Genomic DNA, 21,393 nt, shown 5'->3' with positions numbered 1-21,393 from the left:
AGAGAGGAAAGAGTGATAGGACAAAATAGTGATGGGGAGAGAGAGGGAAGAGAGTGATAGGGGAGAAAGTGGAAAGAGAGTGATAGGGGAGAGAGAGGAAAGAGAGTGATAGGGGAGAGAGAGGAAAGAGAGTTATAGGGGAGAGGGAGGAAAGAGAGTTATAGGGGAGAGAGAGGGAAGAGATGCGATGGGGAGAGAGAGGAAAGAGAGTGATGGGGGAGAGAGAGGAAAGAGAGTGATAGTTGAGAGAGAGGAAAGAGAGTGATGGGAGAGAGGAAAGAGAGTGATGGGAGAGAGAGGATGAGAGTGATAGGTGAGAGAGAGGAAAGAGAGTTATGGGGAGAGAGAGGAAAGAGACTGATAGGAAAAGAGAGTGATATGGGAGAGAGGAAAGAGAGTGATGGGAGAGAGGAAAGAGAGTGATGGGGAGAGAAAGGAAAGAGAGTGATAGGAAAAGAGAGTGATAGGGGAGAGAGAGGAAAGAGAGTGATGGGGAGAGAAGAAAGAGAGTGATGGGATAAGAGAGTGATAGGGGAGAGAAAGGAAAGAGAGTGATGGGGAGAGAGAGGAAAGAGAGTGATAGGGGAGAGAGAGGAAAGAGAGTGATAGGAAAAAAAGAGTGATGAGAGAGAGAGGAAAATGAGAAATGGGGGAGAGAGAGGAAAGAGAGTGATGGGGAGAGAGAGGAAAGAGAGTGATGGGGAGAGAGAGGAAAGTAGGGGGAGAGGAAAGATGAGTGATGGGGAGAGAGAGGAAAGAGAGTGATGGGAAAAGAGAGGAAAGAGTGATAGGACAAAATAGTGATGGGGAGAGAGAGGGAAGAGAGTGATAGGGGAGAAAGTGGAAAGAGAGTGATAGGGGAGAGAGAGGAAAGAGAGTGATAGGGGAGAGAGAGGAAAGAGAGTGATGGGGAGAGGGAGGAAAGAGAGTGATAGGGGAGAGAGAGGAAGAGATGCGATGGGGGAGAAGGGAAAAAGAGTGATGGGGAGAGAGAGAAAGAGAGTGATAGTTGAGAGAGAGGAAAGAGAGTGATGGGGAGAGAGGAAAGAGAGTGATGGGAGAGAGAGGATGAGAGTGATAGGTGAGAGAGAGGAAAGAGACTGATAGGAAAAGAGAGTGATAGGGGAGAGAGGAAAGAGAGTGATGGGAGAGAGGAAAGAGAGTGTTGGGAAAAGAGAGTGATAGGGGAGAGAGGAAAGAGAGTGATGGGGGAGAGAGAGGAAAAATATTGATGGGGAGAGAGGAAAGAGAGTGATGGGATAAGAGAGTGATAGGTGAGAGAGAGGAAAGAGAGTGATGGGAAGAGAGAGGAAAGAGAGTGATTGGAAAAAAGAGTGATGAAAAGAGAGCGGAAAGAGAGTGATCGGAAAGAGAGAGGAAAGAGAGTGATAGGGGAGAGAGAGGAAAGAGAGTGATATGAAAAAAGAGTGATGTGGGAGAGAGGAAAGAGAGTGATGGGAGAGAGAGAGGAAAGAGAGTGATAGGGGAGAGAGAGGTAAGAGAGTGATGGGATAAGAGAGTGATAGGTGAGAGAGAGGAAAGAGAGTGATGGGGAGAGAGAGGAAATAGAGTGATGGGAAAAGAGAGTGATAGGGGATCGAGAGGAAAGAGAGTGGTGGGGAGAGAGAGGAAAGAGAGTGATAGGGGAGAGAGAGGAAAGAGAGTGATAGGGGAGAGAGGAAAGAGAGTAATGGCGGAGAGAGGAAAGAGAGTGATGGGGAGAGAGCGGAAGAGAGAGGAAAGAGAGTGATAGGGGAGAGAGAGGAAAGAGAGTGATGGGGAGAGAGAGGAAAGAGAGTGATGGGATAAGAGAGTGATAGGTGAGATAGAGGAAAGAGAGTGATGGGGAGAGAGAGGAAAGGGAGTGATGGGGAGAGAGGAAAGAGAGTGATGGGATAAGAGAGTGATAGGGAGAGAGAAGAAAGAGAGTGATAGAGAGAGAGAGAGGAGAGATAGGGAGCAGAGGAAAAGAGATAGAAAAAGAGTGATGGGAGAGAGAGAAGAGAGAAATGGGGAGGGAGAGGAAAGAGAGTGATGGGGAGAGAGAGGAAAGAGAGTGATGGGGAGAGAGAGGAAAGAGAGTGATAGGGTAGAGAGAGGAAAGTGAGTGATGGGGCGAGAGAGGAAAGAGAGTGATGGGAAAAGAGAGGAAAGCGAGTGATGTGGAGAGAGAGGAAAGAGAGTGATAGGGGAGAGAGAGGAAAGAGTGATAGGACAAAATAGTGATGGGGAGAGAGAGGGAAGAGAGTGATAGGGGAGAAAGTGGAAAGAGAGTGATGGGGAGAGAGAGGATGAGAGTGATAGGTGAGAGAGAGGAAAGAGAGTGATGGGGAGAGAGGAAAGAGAGTGATGGGGAGAGAGAGGATGAGAGTGATAGGTGAGAGAGAGGAAAGAGAGTGATGGGGAGAGAGAGGAAAGAGAGTGATAGGAAAAGAGAGTGATGGGAGAGAGGAAAGAGAGTGTTGGGAAAATAGAGTGATATGGGGAGAGGAGGAAAGAGAGTGATGGGGAGAGAGAGGAAAGAGAGTGATGGGGAGAGAGAGTAAAGAGAGTGATGGGGAGAGAGAGTAAAGAGAGTGATAGGGGAGAGGAGGAAAGAGAGTGATGGGGAGAGAGAGTAAAGAGAGTGATGGGGAGAGAGAGGAAAGAGAGTGATAGGGGAGAGAGAGGAAAGAGAGTGATAGGGGAGAGAGAGGAAAGAGAGTGATAGGGGAGAGAGAGTGATGGGGAGAGAGAGGAAAGAGAGTGATGGGGAGAGAGAGGAAAGAGAGTGATAGGGGAGAGAGGAAAGAGAGTGATTGGGAGAGAGGTAAAATCCATTTTACTTTTACTCATCATTGTTATTCGTTATTCACTGTTTATTTATTCCTTGTGTCACCATTTCTATATATATATTTATCTTTAACTCTGCATTGTTCAAAAAGGACCTGTAAGTAAGCATTTCACTGTTAGTCTATACCTGTTGTTTACGAAGCATGTGACAAATAACATTTGATTTGTTGAGAGGTGGGATACAGGGAGGTACCAAAAGACGCTGCAGTTGCGTCAATCAAGAAAGCCACTTTTTTGTGACTGAACTTTAGAGGATAAAAGGGAGCCCTGTCTGATCTTCATTTTGAACAGCGTTTGACCCTGCTGCCATCCACATCAAAGCAAAGGTCAGGAGAACACAGACACCCTTTGAGAGAAATCACTTCATATACAATGATGTTCTCTCTCTCTCTATTTACATTTACGTCATTTAGCAGACGCTCTTATCCAGAGCGACTTACAGTTAGTGAGTGCATAAATTGTTCATACTGGCCCCCCATGGGAATCGAACCCACAACCCTGGTGTTGCAAGCGCCATGCTCTACTAACTGAGCTACACGGGACTCTCTCTCCCGCTCTCCCTCCCTCCCTCTCTCCCTTTCTCAATTAAATTAAATGTCCATTCAAAGGTCTTTATTGGCATGGGAAACATATTTTTACATTGCCAAAGCAAGTGAAATAGATAATAAACAAAAGTTTAATAAATAATCGAAAATGTACAGTAAACATTACACTCACAAAAGTTTCTAAAGAATAGAGACATTTCAAATGTCATATTATGGCTATATACAGTGTTGTAATGATGTGCAAATGGGAAAATAAATATGTGTTGTATTTACAATGGTGTTTGTCACAAATCTTGCTGCTGTGATGGAACACTTTGATATTTCACCTAATAGATATGGATGGGTCTCTCTCTCTCTCTCTCTCTCTCTCTCTCTCTCTCTCTCTCTCTCTCTCTCTCTCTCTCTCTCTCTCTCTCTCTCTCTCTCTCTCTCTCTCTCTCTCTCTCTCTCTCTCTCTCGACCAGACCGACTGCAGTGGATGGTGGACTCAGACTGGAATGGTTGTGTCGTCTTTTGATGGCTACTGGGATTGGAAAAGTAGAGGCAAGGAGAAAGGAATTTGTGTTGCCGGGAATATAGCAATGTATTAGAGGGCACAAAGAGACAGGGACTGGTGATGTATTCAGGGTACCAGAGGTCTCCAAATAACTACAATAACTACAAGCTATGGTTTGACCATAATCACAGAACTAGAATGACATTCTATTTTTATGACTGCAACAGTGTTCTCAGTCTAAAAAACATTCCTTACCCCAGGATACTTCAACTGGTGACTATCCAGGAGAATAAAGAAAAAGTAGTACTCTGTTTTTGCGTAAACCTGATAGATTTATTAATAGATTTATCGGTCTCTGAGTGCTATAAAACATGAAAGTACACAGGACTAGAATAGATTATCTTTACTGTAGATTAAATTGAAGTTGATAGATCAAACAATCATTCTATCTTTCACAATGACGGGAGAATCAGATCAGAAGATTGACCATGGTATCATGATTCTGTCCCTTTGGTCAAGACAGATGTTGTTGAAGCATGACCGGCTGGATAAGCCTATTACTATTGCTGACATTTCTCCATGTGAAATGAATGAATGATCACATTATGCTATTCCCAATTTGACATACAGTGTAGTTGTGTACTGGATACAATATAAGATAGACACAGCGCAGTACACCACGTATCTGAGAGAATCTGAGCGGATTACAATATAGCGGTGTCACATAATAAATGAATATACTCTATCTGCTTTAGAGCAGACAGTCTCAGGCCAGCTACAATTAGAGCTGGCTACCCCAGGCCAGCTACCATTACAGCTGGCTACCCCCAGGCCTGCTCACTTGATTGTATTTGAAATGCTTCTGCCTACCCTGGCAGCAGTAACACAGTATTGTACTGCTGATTCATCATTAAAACATGGGGATGTGGACTGTGTGAACTGTAGAATGCACTATGTGTACAGTCGTGGACAAAAGTTTTGAGAATGACACAAATAATAAGTCTGCTGCCTCGGTTTTGATGATGGCAATTTGCATGTACTGCAGAATGTCATGAAGAATAATCAGATGGATTGCAAAGTCCCTCTTTGCCATGAAAATGAACTTAATCCCCAAAAAACATTTCCACTGCATTTCAGCCCTGCCACAAAAGGACCAGCTGCCATCATGTCAGTGATTCTCTCTAGTGTTGACGAGGACAAGGCTGGAGATCACTCTGTCATGCTGATTGAGTTAGAATAACAGACTGGAAGCTTTAAAAGGAGGGTGGTGCTTGAAATCATTGTTCTTCCTCTGTTAACCATGGTTACCTGCAAGGAAACACGTGCCGTCATCATTGCTTTGCACAAAAAGTGCTTCACAGGCAAGGATATTGCTGCTAGTCAAGAACTTCAAGGAGAGAGGTTCAATTGTTGTGAAGAAGGCGTCAGGGCGCCCAAGAAAGTCCGGCAAGCGCCAGGACCGTCTCCTAAAGTTGATTCAGCTGCGGGATCGGGGCACCACCAGTGCAGAGCTTGCTCAGGAATGGCAGCAGGCAGGTGTGAGTGGCAGCAGTCTCCTGAGTGGCGCAGTCTCCTGAGTGGCGCAGTGGTCTAAGGCACTGCATCGCAGTGCTAACTGTGCCACTAGATCCTGGTTCGAATCCAGGCTCTGTCGCAGCCGGCCGTGACCGGGAGACTCATGGGCGGCGCACAATTGGCCCAGTGTCATCCAGGGTAGGGGAGGGAATGGCCGGCAGGGATGTAGCTCAGTTGATAGAGCATGGTGTTTGCAACGCCAGGGTTGTGGGTTCGTTTCCCACGGGGGGCCAGTATAAAAAAAATATGTATTCACTAACTGTAAGTCGCTCTGGATAAGAGCGTCTGCTAAATGACTAAAATGTAAAAATGTGAGTGCATCTGCACGCACAGTGAGGCGAAGACTTTTGGAGGATGGCCTGGTGTCAAGAAGGGCAGCAAAGAAGCCACTTCTCTCCAGGAAAAACATCAGGGACAGACTGATATTCTGCAAAAGGTACAGGGATTGGACTGCTGAGGACTGGGGTAGGGTCATTTTCTCTGATGAATCCCCTTTCCGATTGTTTGTGGCATCCGGAAAACACCTTGTCCGGAGAAGACAAGGTGAGCGCTACCATCAGTCCTGTGTCATGCCAACAGTAAAGCATCCTGAGAGTGGGCTCACTCACAATTCTGCCTAAGAACACAAAGAATGGCACCAACACATCCTCCGAGAGCAACTTCTCCCAACCATCCACTTGTGCTCGATCCTCAAGAGGCGGGTGGACAAACAAAAACCCACAAATTCTGACAAACTCCAAGCATTGATTATGCAAGAATGGGCTGCCATCAGTCAGGATGTGGCCCAGAAGTTAATTGACAGCATGCCAGAGTGTTGCAGAGGTCTTGAAAAAGAAGGGTCAACACTGCAAATATTGTTAATAAAAGCCTTTGACACTCATGGAATGCTTGTAATTATACTTCAGTATACCATAGTAACATCTGACAAAAATATCTCATAACACTGAAGCAGCGAACTTTGTGAAGACCAATACTTGTGTCATTCTCAAAACTTTTGACCACCACTGTAGTTGTGATCAGGGAACAGAGAAGTTTGCCTTCAGGGCCCTAATCAGACGTGTGTGTGGGGATATATGTTTGTGTGAGTATGAAAGACACCGTTCATATCAGATCATGCACACACACACGTCTGATCATTGTTCTGTGTTTACATTGTTGATCTGAGTGCTATGTGAATGTATAATGTCTGTGTATGTGTACGTTGTGTACGTTGTGTACGTTGTGTACGTTGTGTACATTGTGTACGTTGTGTACGTTGTGTACGTTGTGTACGTTGTGTATGTTGTGTACATTGTGTATGTTGTGTACGTTGTGTGCGTTGTGTCTCCTATGTGTGTACACATTAGTGTGTGTGTGTTAGGCTGCTTTCTGTGTGTGTGTTTTTTATTGTGTGCGTGCGTTGGTGTGTGTCCGAATCCGTATCTCACTGTGAGGGCAGCCGAGAGCTCTCTAAAGTCAATCTCAGAGAGACTAGCAGGCAGACATGGAGGGCGGCTGCAGAGCAACACGTTTGATTGACAGGCCCTGTGCTTACCCAACATTGAGCCAGGCCTCTTTAAGGAGTGAAGGAGTGCTTGCCAAGCGGAACCCTAAAGAACACCCTGATTTGCAGTCTTCTGTCTGGTGAAGGGAGGGAGGTTGGGATGGAACGAGGAAGGGCAGGAGGGAGGGAGGGAGGAAGAGAGAAATGAAGGGACGGAGGGATTGAGGGAGGGTGTGACTCGGTAGGTTAACTGCTACTGGAGAGACTGATCCTGGCCCTGCTGAACCACCAGGGAATCAGTCTTTAGATTTAAGGGCTGACCTGAGCACGCACCAGGCCAGGGCTTAGTCTAGCTCCTCCTGGAGAACATTCAGTTTAGTCTCTCTGCTCCGTTGGTGGTGGAGGAGGAAGAGGAGGTGGAAGAGGAGGAGGAGGAGGAGAAGGAGGAGGAGGAAAAACACAGTCTGCATAATCGGCATAGCAACACAATTCACAGGAACAAGAGCCGTTTTGTTGTTGTGTTTTGTTTTTCTCCGAATTACGACTCTAAATAACCTTTTCATTAATAAATCACTTTTGAAATAAACACAAAAGGTCATCCTAGAAGACAAGATGCAAACCAGTACTGACCCCATCTCTTTAAATACCACTGTCTTTCTCTCTCTAGATTTTTGGTCATTTAGCAGACGTTCTTATCCAGAGCGACTTTCAAGAGCAATTAGGGTTCAGTGCCTTGTTCAAGGGCACATTGACATATTTTTCCAACCAGCGACCTTTCAGTTACTGGCCCAACGCTCTTAACCGCTAGGTTACCTGCCGCCGTCTTCTCTCCTCTGGTCTCTTCCTGCCACTCTCTCTGACAGCTCTCCCACTCCCTCTGACAGCTCTCCCATTCCCTCTGACAGCTCTCCCACTCTCTCTGACAGCTCTCCCACTCTCTCTGACAGCTTTCCCACTCCCTCTGACAGCTCTCCCACTCTCTCTGACAGCTCTCCCACTCTCTCTGACAGCTCTCCCACTCCCTCTGACAGCTCTCCCACTCCCTCTTACAGCTCTCCCACTCCCTCTGACAGCTCTCCCACTCCCTCTGACAGCTCTACCACTCTCTCTGACAGCTCTCCCACTCCCTCTGACAGCTCTCCCACTCCTTCTGACAGCTCTCCCACTCCCTCTGACAGCTCTCCCACTCCCTCTGACAGCTCTCCCACTCTCTCTGACAGCTCTCCCACTCTCTCTGACAGCTCTCCCACTCTCTCTGACAGCTCTCCCACTCCCTCCTGCAGCCTTCCTCATCCCACACATATATCCAGGATGTGATGTGAGGAGGACTATAAATATCAAAAGGGTACAGAGGCCTGGCAAGCCTTTACATAATCAAACCAGATACAAAAGCATATTGTGTCATATACATATTTTGGGGGCGTTATGTATTTCTATTGAAGAGAGGAATGGAAATACCTCAGTGGGCAACAAGTCAGTGGGTAGACTGTGTGTTACATAAAAGCACACACCAGGGTTTCCGTTAGCTGGTAATAGTCGGCTTTTGGCCATTTTTATTTTTTTAAGCCGGCAAATAAAAAAAATAAAAAAATTAATGTTAGCCTATTCATTGAGGGAAATATCAATCGATGTAAATACATTTGACTGGTCATGCTTATCGGTCTATAGGTTAATTTGCATAATTTAGTGGTATTTAATTGGCGCGTGTGTACAGTATATTCGTTATGTATCTTATTCATCACACACGTACAGCATACAGATACAGAGCCTTTGAGTGGAAAATCATTCAGACAGCAGGAGAGCTGCTGCTACAGCATCTCAAACAGCAAATGCATAGGCAACGGAAGGCAGGCTTCATCAGTGCGTCACACACCACTTTGCAATGAGGTAGTATACAGTGAGGGAAAAAAGTATTTGATCCCCTGCTGATTTTGTACGTTTGCCCACTGACAAAGACATGATCAGTCTATAATTTGAATGGTAGGTTTATTTGAACAGTGAGAAACAGAATAACAACAAAGAAATCCAGAAAAACACATGCATTATAATAATGAGGGAAATAAGTATTTGACCCCCTCTCAATCAGAAAGATTTCTGGCTCCCAGGTGTCTTATATACAGGTAACAAGCTGAGATTAGGAGCACACTCTTAAAAGGAGTGCTCCTAATCTCAGTTTGTTACCTGTATAAAAGACACCTGTCCACAGAAGCAATCAATCAATCAGATTCCAAACTCTCCACCATGGCCAAGACCAAAGAGCTCTCCAAGGATGTCAAGGGACAAGATTGTAGACCTACACAAGGCTGGAATGGGCTACAAGACCATCGCCAAGCAGCTTGGTGAGAAGGTGACAACAGTTGGTGCGATTATTCGCAAATGGAAGAAACACAAAAGAACTGTCAATCTCCCTCGGCCTGGGGCTCCATGCAAGATCTCACCTCGTGGAGTTGCAATGATCATGAGAACGGTGAGGAATCAGCCCAGAACTACACAGGAGGATCTTGTCAATGATCTCAAGGTAGCTGGGACCATAGTCACCAAGAAAACAATTGGTAACACACTACGCCGTGAAGGACTGAAATCCTGCAGCGCCCGCAAGGTCCCCCTGCTCAAGAAAGCACATATACATGCCCGTCTGAAGTTTGCCAATGAACATCTGAATGATTCAGAGGAGAACTGGGTGAAAGTGTTGTGGTCAGATGAGACCAAAATGGAGCTCTTTGGCATCAACTCAACTCGCCGTGTTTGCAGGAGGAGGAATGCTGCCTATGACCCCAAGAACACCATCGCCACCGTCAAACATGGAGGTGGAAACATTATGCTTTGGGGGTGTATTTCTGCTAAGGGGACAGGACAACTTCACCGCATCAAAGGGATGATGGACGGGGCCATGTACCGTCAAGTCTTGGGTGAGAACCTCCTTCCCTCAGCCAGGGCATTGAAAATGGGTCGTGGATGGGTATTCCAGCATGACGATGACCCAAAACACACGGCCAAGATAACAAAGGAGTGGCTCAAGAAGAAGCACATTAAGGTCCTGGAGTGGCCTAGCCAGTCTCCAGACCTTAATCCCATAGAAAATCTGTGGAGGGAGCTGAAGGTTCGAGTTGCCAAACGTCAGCCTCGAAACCTTAATGACTTGGAGAAGATCTGCAAAGAGGAGTGGAACAAAATCCCTCCTGAGATGTGTGCAAACCTGGTGGCCAACTACAAGAAACATCTGACCTCTCTGATTGCCAACAAGGGTTTTGCCACCAAGTACTAAGTCATGTTTTGAAGAGGGGTCAAATACTTATTTCCCTCATTAAAATGCAAATCAATTTATAACATTTTTGACGTGTTTTTCTGGATTTTTTTGTTGTTATTCTGTCTCTCACTGTTCAAATTAACCTACCTTATAGACTGATCATGTCTTTGTCAGTGGGCAAACGTACAAAATCAGCAGGGGATCAAATACTTTTTTCCCTCACTGTACATTTTGAAAATGGTTTGAAACCTGAACCTGAATGAATCCGTTCACATGTGCAGTGCGCTTTTGACAACAGTGTTTTCCTACTAATTGCATTGTGGAATGGACATTTGTGCGTATCCTACTGCATTGTGTGCATTTCTGCGCTTATAATGTGAAGAAATAATAGTTTATCAACATTTTAAGCTAAACGTTCTGATTTGTTGCATCAGACTCATATGTATGTAGCCTAGGCCTACTGGTTGTATGAATTTGGGCTCTATCTTCCCACCACTGTCCCAGAGTCTGTTATGGAATAGGCTATTACTTTCTCAACAAGCTGACCAATAGAATAGGTAAACATTTCTACTATGGGGGATAGTAGACTGGCATATAGGCTAATGATTTTGCTGTTCGTTACTCGTCTTGTTGGCTGAGGAAAAGTAAATGTGGACAGTTATTCTAACATCTTCAAAGTGCACATCAGAATTCGGTAAGAAGGACCGCATATCGTGCCATCCTCGACTGTTAATATGAATGACCATTATCTAAATGTGACTTTTGTCATTTTGAGCACCGTCAGTAGACGCCCTAATCAGGTTACGAACCCAATGCATTTGGTCCGGTAAATTTCTCAAATGTCTGGTAAATTAAAATACTCCTGGTCAAATGTCCGGCGCCACATTTTCCAAACGGAAACCCTGACACACACATATGGATGCAAGGACGCAAACACACACACTCACACACGCACACAAACACACAAATACAAACACACAAACACGCACGCACACACACACACACACACACAGCCCTTTAATCCTGTAAAAACCACAGGCTTAAAAACACAACCATTCTCCCCAATGAGCAGCCTATCTCACACAGCAGTAACGGAAACCCTACAAACTGTCCACCAGATTTACCACAGGGAGGGTGTGTGTGTGTATGTGTGTGTGTGTGCGTACTGAACATAGAACATTTTGCCAAAAGGTGTGTCTGTGGTAAACTCTTTAATGCTTGAGCCAATCTCTCGCTTGATTTTTCCTATTCCCTCCAGGATAGAAAGATACCAGCAGCAGCATATGTCTCGGATGAGCTCCTGCAGTCTCTGACATGTACAGTGTGTGTGTGTGTGTGTGTATGTGTGTGTGTGAGTTCTTGCGTGTGTGCATGTTTGTACAGTCTGAGCTGAGCTGAGTGTCTGTAATGCTTTTTGTGACTGGATCGATGCAGCTCCTCTGGGGCTTGGGGTGACTGAGTGGGGCTAACAAACTGCCTTGCTGCTGTGCCTCTCACTGGGAGCAAAACACCACCTCTTAGACCTCCTGCAGTAGTTACTCAGTTACACACATGTTGTTTGGGGAAATGTTTTTGGTGTTTAAAAATTTGAGTGTTGTATTTTTTGTCTCCACTCCACAGATAACATACATTCAGGGTTATCGTTGTGGAAAAAATATAATTCTCAAAGTCTTAAGATTTCTGAGTGTTGCCAACGTTACTGAAACCATAGCAACATTGTCAGAGAGGCAGCAACCTAGAAGCTCTCCTTGTGACTGCTACTTGATAATAACCAGATTTTGATAGCTCTGCATACTTGCTCTGAGGCGAAGGGTAAAGTTAATTTTTGAAAATATGATCAGCTAACAGTCCCTCCTTTTCTCTGTTATTCTCCTTCTTTCCTCTCCATTAATGTTTTATCTCGCATAATGCATATGTGGTGACACAGGAATCAGTGCAATAAGAAGGTGCTAGCTGCTGTTAACCAGTGATGATTTCTCTATCAGAGTCCATAATGGCCAATTATAGTTATAGGCTCCTCCGTTCTGCTTGAGCACAGCCAGACTCGGCAGACCAGACCATGTGACTACCACAGTTTACTGTTGCTTGATCACATTAACAGAAAAAAAACGCTCTCTTCCTACAGTGGCTATTGTGAAACTGACTGGTTCACAAAATACAAAATGGTGACCTTGAGCTAGTCTGGTGTTGATAGTCTTTTACAAAGATAATAGTTAGTGTGTTCATACAGTATGTGTGCTCTGTTGTTCATAAAGGCAGGTTCCAGACCTGTGGCTGTCATCTCTTCCTTGTGGTGATACTGTGTCTTTGTCCCAAATGGCATCCTATTCCCTATATAGTGCACTACTTTTGACCAGAGCCCTTTGGTAGTGCACTATATAGGGGATAGGGTGCCATTTGGGGCATAACCTGTATGTATGTTGGCTACTAGTGTCTTTCCACAACCTGAACACTGTCAGCTATTAGCAGTGTGATCAATAAGGCAGGACTGGGGTCAAATCCATTCAGTCGATCCAGGAAGTAATAATCTAAGACAATGAGGATGAATAATGATGACAATATGCTGATAATAACAACAACAATAATAATAATAATAATCATGAGATAATTACATTTTAGGTATAGGCCATCATTGTCCTTCTAGGTCTAGGCAATCATTGACAATGAGACCATACAGTTTGGGCTCTTTGCTCTGGCGGATGATTGGATGATTTGTGTATGTTTGTGTATTGCCGGGCTCATTTGAAAAAGAGATATGGGTCTCAATGTGACTCCCTGTGTAAAATCAAATTAATTAAATAAATTAAAGTTTGTGATCCCTCACCTTTTTCTTCATCTTGACGTTCTTGAAGATGGCGTGGACTCTCCAGGTCTTGGCGAACATGGCACCAAACGCTGTCGTGTACCCTACGATGAGGATCCACGTTCGCACCTGCAAGACGGGGACAGAAACAGTCTCGTCAATAGCTGGCAGAGAGTTGGACTTAAACAAAGATCTAGACTGACAAGCTATTAGCATTTGTCTTTTCTTATCGGACAAATTCACCAAAAGCTCTAGAAGTGCACTAAAAATAATTCCATGAAAGTGAATGTGTAAACTTGAAAGGAAGTCCTAGACTTACATCATGGCTGTCAAACTTGTGAATGTGTGTTATTAAAATTACAAACATAGCAGCATCTCCCTTCTTGAGATTCAAGGATATTAAAACGCTACAAATCCTACGATGCCTACTGTAGCTAGGCAACATCCATATTTAGAATGAGTTGTAACTAAATAACAGCAACAAAGCTATATCCTGTAGTAACTCCCACAGTATCTCATTTAACAAGCTGGAAAAACACCACTTTAACACCCACTGCACTAAATGCTGTTTGTGTTTGTTTGTCTGTTTGTTGAAAGGAATTATTGGAAGGGAGGCACAACCACAATGTAGGCAGAAAGCAATATGTGGAACAGACCAAGGCAACAGACTCAGCAGCAAGCTTATTCTCCCCCCAGTGTTGCCTGAGGAAAGTAAGAAATCAGCCAGGCCCTTCAGCCACAGGGGCCCAAGCAACCCTGATGATACCAGACGCCTGCAGCCAGCTCTCCTGGGGGCAACGACCACTCTCTTTCTCCTTTCTATTGAGGAGCAATGATGCACTACATAAAACACTGGCCTGGTTTGTTTTGAGAGTGGAATATATTTTGTCAAATCAAAAGTTAGCCTATCAGGTGTTTCTGTTAGTGGGGAGAGGGAGGGTGGAAGGACAGCAAGATAGAGAAAAAGAGAAAGACAAAACTATTGCAGCAGCCACACAAAGGAAACACAGTGCATATTGATTGGTGGATCGCACATTTTGCCTCAGCACCTCCTCTCTGATGTGACAGCCTCCATTTTGGATTGTTTTGTCTGAGGCGAGCCAGGCAGGCAGACAGGCACCCGATAGCAGTTGATACGTGCTGCGCCTCCCGCCTAGCTAACATTATTTAACTTGATTTATCTCTGTGGAAACCAGGACTGAGTCCCAAATGGCACCCTACTTCCTATATAGTGCAGTACTTTTAACCAGAGCCCTATGTGCCCTGGTCAAAAGTAGTGCACTTTATAGAGAATAGGGTGCCATTTGATTATAGTTATCACTGTAATCAAACCTCTTTAATTAAACCAGAGGCTCAAATAGTCACGTTCAAACTGTTGCTGGGGGAGCAGGAGCTTAATATGCTCCATGTTAGGAAAGACCCAGGGACTGATCCAATCAACTCCCATTATATTAACTTTCTGATGGAAGGAATGTTCACCTGGATCTCATACCTTTTAAAGGAAGGAGAAGAATGATAGCTAATAGCTAATATTAGCCTGGGTCGCACACTTTGTGAAGGGGATCAAGAGAGAATGCTAGCTAGCGTTAGCCTGGATCTCACAGCTTTCGAAGGGGAGAAGACAGATGAGAATTATATAGTGTTAGCCTATCGTTAGCCTGGGATTTCAAACGTCATTAGGACAGCAGATATGGGGTTCGAGCTATACAGGTTCAATACTCACGGTGCACAGGGCCTCAAACTCTTTGTCGGACACCAAGGCGCCGTCCAGGCCAAAGAGGAAGATGGAGGAGTAGGAGAGCATTCCTCCCAGGATGATGAGGTTGTTCATGTAGGGACTGGACATCTTGATCAGTCTATAGGGAGAGGAGAGTTACAATACAGGGACAGCAAGTTCTGAAATTGTGAGAGGAACACAGAGTTCCAAAATTGAAAAACTCAGAAGGACATTTTTGGCATTCAAACATAGTGGAGCGGCTTGGGGGGAACAGTGATCCAAAAGTGAAGATCTCAGATGGACATTTTTTACATTGAAACACGTTTTTGTCTTGGTAATCTACAGGTGCAAATTCCCACTTCCCAAAGTGTGTGTTTTCCCAGTTCCATTCCAAGTAAAAGGGAGTGAAATGTAGATATACTGTATCTTTCCTAAATTACATTTTACACCTAACAGGTGCATGTCAGATAAGTGCAAACTCTATTTATTTAAAAAGTGCAGTTCAGTAGTACCAATCTACATACACTATTTGTATTTGCTGAGGGGTGTGTTCATTAGTGTGCACCGTAGCAAACCGTAGCAAAATGTTACGAAAATTTGAGTTTCTTATTGGACAAGTTCAAGTAAGTCCCTCCCTGTTTCTGCCCATTTGCTTCCGCTTGGTTCCTAGTGAATACACCCCAGGATGTCTTTACGTTACAGTTTATCACATCACTTAGGACAGCATGTCCCAAACCATCGTGTAAATCACGAATCAACTGTACATCATCAAATCAATAGGTAATAAAATCTGTCTCCAAATGCAAGCAGAGGGGATATCGGCAACACCCCCTCTATGGTCCTGATGCTGCAGAATCAGGTTTAGTCGTAATGTACAGACTAAGGTGAACAACATGGGTCCCTATACACACCATGTCAATTAACCATATTCCTTTTTTCCATCTTGTGTTATTCATTGTATCTGCAATAAAGTTGATTAATTATGTTATAGGGGCTATGTCCTGTCTAAAGGCTGTGGCTCTATTGTCCTGTCTAAAGGCTGTGGCTCTATTGTCTTGTCTAAAGGCTGTGGCTCTATTGTCCTGTCTAAAGGCTGTGGCTCTATAGTCCTGTCTAAAGGCTGTGGCTCTATAGTCCTGTCTAAAGGCTGTGGCTCTATTGTCCTGTCTAAAGGCTGTGGCTCTATAGTCCTGTCTAAAGGCTGTGGCTCTATAGTCCTGTCTAAAGGCTGTGGCTCTATTGTCCTGTCTAAAGGATGTGGCTCTATTGTCCTGTCTATAGGTTGTGGCTTTATTGTCCTGTCTAAAGGCTGTGGCGCTATTGTCCTGTCTATAGGCTGTGGCTCTATAGTCCTGTCTATAGGCTGTTGCTCTATGGTCCTGTCTATAGGCTGTTGCTCTAAGACCATTTACAGAGATTTGCTGTCCTCTCTTCCTGAGGGCTGTGTGTAGGGTGGTTGCTTCACGTTGGTGGTGGATGAGGTGAGCCTTCCTATGCTGTTGCTATTACATGTTCATTATCATACAGTTATACATCTTACATTATTTTACATTAACATACAGTTGGAAAACCTGAAATGATCTTTCTCAAAATTGTTTGTATAATTTCCCATAAAATAATCTGTAATCTGAATATTTTGTTCCCTAAAAAATATTGTATTTTTATTTTTATGTGGCAACCCCACTGCAACTCCATCGCAACCCCTTGGGGTCCTGACCCAGTCTTTGAATATCACTGGTGTAGGGTGAAGTTGACCATAGATCTGTCCTGAGAAGAAACTCCACCCCGGAGCTCTACTAGTCTGACCAGTATTAGTACACCAAACTCCAAGTCCTCCTGACTTCAGACTCTGGAAAGGCTCCTTGATGTTGACGACGCGTCGATAATGAAGGGGCTGTACTTTTTTTACTGATTGGTTCTCCTCTGTGTCTTTCTCACTTGAACATCCACATGGAACAACCACTTCCAATACAACTGTTGGATTTTCAAATCCAAACAAAGTGCGGTCTCAGATTCTCAATCCGCCAGGAAAGAAAAAAAAACATTTGAGAGAACCAATCAAACCTCAGCCCATTTCTACACGTATACTGCATTTACAATGGACTCCTGTCCAGACCAGTGTGTCACAGCTCTCCCTTGCTGTGAGCTCTACCCCCTCCTCCCCACATTCCCTTCCCTCTTCCACTGACCTGTGGTTGCGGTTCTTGATGTTGAAGAAGAGGAAGGCCCCTGCCATGAGCATTCCCAGAATGGTGATAACAGACAGGATGCTGTAGAGGGGTACGTTGATGTTGCGACGCTGCAGGCGCACAAATGTACGGTCCTTAGGAGGCTCCACCCCTGGAATTAAGAGGAGGAAGACATTGCCATATATCAAAATTAATTATAACTTCTTCAGGGGAAGGATAGACAACCAAAATGAGCCCTCACCAGTAACCTATTTAACATTGAAAAACAATTCCATAAAAAGGAAAGTAACTTCATTTGGAGGCTCCACTCCTGCTATGAAGAGGAAGACGTTCACATATTTTTTGCCATTATAGTAGACCCACTGGGCAAAAACTGGTTGAATCAACATTGTTTCCACATCATTTCAACAAAAATATTCAACGTGATGATGTTGAATCAACATGGAACACTGATTGGATTTGCAAAAAGTCATCAACGTAATGGAATTTCTTATTTCTTTCACCCAATCTGAATTCACGTTTGATTCACGTTGACAACTCAACCAAATGTAAATCAAAACTAGACGTTGAACTGACGTCTGTGCCCAGTGGTGATGTTCATAGCCTGAGAAATGTACCATAATCCACATAGAATGATTTAGATTTTAAGTCCACTTACCCAGCGACATTGATTCTGTCTAAAGTACTGGACACTTCTACAGGAGAAGGATTGATCCAAAATTAACCTTCACCATTAGGCTACTTAACATTGGAAAACGCCTCAATTTGGCTACTTTCTTATCAGCAGTGTAAATGTACCTCCGTACAGAATCAGTCATTGTGGTCAGTTACCGTTGTTTCTACCGCTTTCCTTTATCCGCCCTCTCCGTGTCTTTGCCAGTGTGCCAATCGATTTCAATGGCTCACCTTACTGAGCTCTACTTACGGTGGTTTGAGACGTAGAAACAATTGTTTTAGCTAAAACTGTCCCAGATTGTGTGTCTATGGGACAACAGGGAGGGAGGAATTGGTGGGGTACTGTGGTAATCGCCAGGAATCAAACAAAAGACAAAGAATGTCAACACAAGCAAACATGGAGACATAAAAAGCCTGGTAATAATTAAACATAGGATGATTGGTTGAGAGGAGCATTCTGGATGCCCTGGGTCCCACGGAGGAACTGCATTGTGCGTGCTTGCGTGCATTTGTGTGTGAGACGAGTGTAGTGAACACACGCACACACGGTCTGATCTACCTACCTTGGAACCTCATGGTGTTGTTAATAAGGTCCAGGACATCAGCGATAGCGTTGTACTCTCCGACCTTCACCTCCTGACCCTCTGTTAGGAACACAAACAGAGAAGGACACATCAGTTAGGACAGCAAGGACACCTCAGACAACATTCTTACTCTCAGTCCACTACATAGCTCTTGCAGAGCATAACATTGCAGAGATCTGACCCAAAATAACTACCATTTCAAATAGACAAGATGGTACTTAATCCAATGCTAGGAATACTGCGGTGTACGGTCTCATTTACGCCGTGTGTGTTTTAGCTAAGTGTGTAAAACAGTGATTTGATCAAGCTAACAGAGAGTAGAGGCACTGGGTGAATGTTTTTTTTTTAATACAGATTGGTTACAATGGCTAGCAACAGTATTGTACTGGGCTGTATTCATTAGTGCACACCGTAGCAAACCGTAGCAAACTGTTTTGCAATTGAAAACGTTTTGCAACGGAAATTAGCATTTCTTATTGGACAAGTTCAGGTTAGTCCCTCTCCGTTTCAGCCCGTTTGCTTCCGTTTGTTTCCTAGTGAATAAACACATTACCGGAGAGCTAGGTCTCCAGTGAAGAAGCCAATCGTAAAAATAAAAGCAACAATAAATAAAACCAATTGCACGCTGGCATTTGTAACGCAATATCCATTGACATTTTCACAGGTACAGTAAAATGAGTTCAAATTGTGATAGATCCCGAGCCACAACACAAACCTCTCTCTCCTGAGTGATATTTAAACCAGCCATTTCCTTCAAGAGCCATCTTAAAGGCTGATATTGGCCCCACGTGTAATATAGGCTTTCTATTGACCCTGGCACACACACCAGCTCCATCACTCTCCTTCTCATAAAAGAGGGGGACAGTTACACACAACACACTGGGGGAGGAGGGAGAGGAGATAATTATCTCTCTCTATCTCTCTATCTCTCTCTCTCTCTCTCGCTCTCTCGCTCTCTCTCTCTCTCTCTCTCTCTCTCGCTCTCTCGCTCTCTCTCTCTCTCTCTCTCTTTCTCTCTCTCTCTCTCTCTCTCTCTCTCTCTCTCTCTCTCTCTCTCTCTCTCTCTCTCTCTCTCTCTCTCTCTATCTAATACTTTTATATCAATTAATATGCATAAAAGCGTCGCAATTATGACTACTATGGTCCTGAGCTGTTGCTACTATGTTAGGGCAAACCCTTCACCCAACTTCTGAAATGACATTTCACGCCTGTTTGTTCAATTAACTCCTTCATTACTGTAAATCAGATTCAGATTTATACAACTAGCCTGAACCCTGGATCTGTTTGGCATGACGACCATAGGAGCTGGCAAGACAGCACAAACAGATCAAGGATCAGTGCATTTCTATAAATCACATTCAGATTTATGAACCCAAAGCCTAATAAGGTTCTAGACACAGTCTATATGACATCATGGTATAATAGGCTAGTCTATATGGGTACAGAATGGGGATTCATTAAATAATGAATGAACCTTAACTGAAAACATAGGGGGAAACACCTTATTCACACCTCGCTACTAAACCATAAGAAATTACTCAAATATTAATGTATTCCGCTTGGCTTTCGTACACTAGTTAATGTAATGCTTTGTCAAAGGTCACAGTTATTTCCTCACTACATATAGTACCCAAGGCAGCGTTCCAGGTGACTTTGTGTAATGTGATCTGTAGGCAGATGGGATGAGTAGGGTGAAGTTGCCCCTAGACGTTGATCTTGGGTCAGCTTTGTATTTTCCCTCACTAATGATTAAGGTTTGGATTGGGGAGGGGAAGCTGATCCTAAATCTGTAACTTCACCACAGAGTGGGGCTGAAGGTAAAAGACAGGCTCTGACAGTCGGATCCTACAGAAGGGGAATGAATGAACCCACAGTGAGCTGCTTCTGAGGACAGATGACTGGGCTGAGGAGAGGATCATCTCCTGGTTAAATATTCAGCCCAGGCAATCCCTCCTCCCTCTCTATCTCGATCTCGTGTGTCAAACAGTCATCGCCCTGACAAGCCAAGAGGGAGGGAGGGAGAGAGAGAGAGAGGGGAGGATGAGAGACATAATAAGGGCATGATATGAATGGAGGGAGTGAGATGAAAAGAGGAGAGGAGGATGTGGACAAGGGAGGAAGAACTAAGTGTTCAGAGAGGGAGAGAAGAAAAGAAGAGGAGTGAACAGGAGACAGACAGGTGTATGTCAAGGGGGAGGGAGAGTGGCAGGAGGGGGATGGTTATGCCTAAGGCTAGGTCCTCACAATAACATTTCTCTCACAGCGCTATAGTGCAAGCCCTCTCCAGTTCACTGATGATAACATGCCTTTGCTTATCCATGATATGACTGCCAGTTGGCTTCCAACTGAAAAGCTCCATCACTCCCACAACCAAACAGGTCTGCCTGCCCCGTGGGTTTCCACGCACACACACACACATGCGCACACACACACATGCACACACACACACACACACGCAATTTAAGCTGCCACGGGGAGCACCTCCGCAGTGGGGTAGATAAGATGGGGGAGAGTGGATTAATAAAAACATGTTGGTGCTGAAGGAGGGTTGGGCCAGGGGAGCATCCCCCAAATACAGATCACATCTCTGGGTAGAAAATCCCACCCGGCAGCCCCTGGTTCACCTGCAGTCAACAAAAACTGTCTGGATAACCCCAGAGTAGGTTTACTATGACATCATTATCAGCCAGACAGCAACAGCAGCACCCAGTCATAATACTAGAGCAATTCAACAGAACATCACAACAATGCAACAATCCTACAGCATGTGCTTACCTTGAAACTGTGTGAATTTGATCGTGCCCATCCGTTCTCCGTTCCTGAACATGACTTGGCCCTGGATAGAAAAAGAATTCAAAACACATTTAGAACATCTGGCATTTAAAACCACTGAGGTCTCAATGCAGAATACAACGCTATTCTTACATTGACCATTTATGTTTATATCAGCTACCAAGCTGAAACTTGTTTAACCAGCAAAACCATCTGAATTGTTCGCCATCTTCAGGGCACATCAAGTCCCTTGATTAAATTGACAACGATGGGCAACAGCAGATTCAGAGGAAGCAGTAGAGACTGATGATGAAAAGAAGATTGATTTAATTTGAATTTAGATGCACTGTTTTATTGATGTGCCACTAAGTCTTGGCACATTAACAGATTTGAGTGGACAAAGACGTGGTCTGGCATTGGGCTTCTTATTAGTTTAGAAGTCTGCAAAAATTTATATTTTTATACGAGGTAAACA

At 44.3% G+C, this 21,393-nt stretch overlaps 1 protein-coding gene across 1 annotated transcript in view; it reads right to left on the bottom strand.

Annotated features, from left to right (window-relative positions):
• LOC121572543 (gamma-aminobutyric acid type B receptor subunit 2) overlaps window positions 1-21,393 on the bottom strand; it is a 345,717-nt gene that overhangs the window by 90,124 nt on the left and 234,200 nt on the right. Inside the window, exons 8-12 of the mRNA XM_045222027.1 lie at window positions 20,922-20,982; window positions 18,126-18,206; window positions 16,888-17,038; window positions 14,705-14,837; window positions 13,003-13,110 (exon numbers count right to left, since the gene is read on the bottom strand). Coding sequence (XP_045077962.1) covers window positions 13,003-13,110; window positions 14,705-14,837; window positions 16,888-17,038; window positions 18,126-18,206; window positions 20,922-20,982 — 534 coding nt within the window. The remainder of the gene's footprint in view (window positions 1-13,002; window positions 13,111-14,704; window positions 14,838-16,887; window positions 17,039-18,125; window positions 18,207-20,921; window positions 20,983-21,393) is intronic.

The sequence above is a fragment of the Coregonus clupeaformis genome, chromosome 8 (assembly GCF_020615455.1).
Source record: "Coregonus clupeaformis isolate EN_2021a chromosome 8, ASM2061545v1, whole genome shotgun sequence".
Classification (NCBI taxonomy): Eukaryota; Metazoa; Chordata; class Actinopteri; order Salmoniformes; family Salmonidae; genus Coregonus; species Coregonus clupeaformis.
The sequence above is the reverse complement of the archived record's forward strand: the minus strand, read 5'-3'. Positions and strand labels throughout refer to the sequence as shown.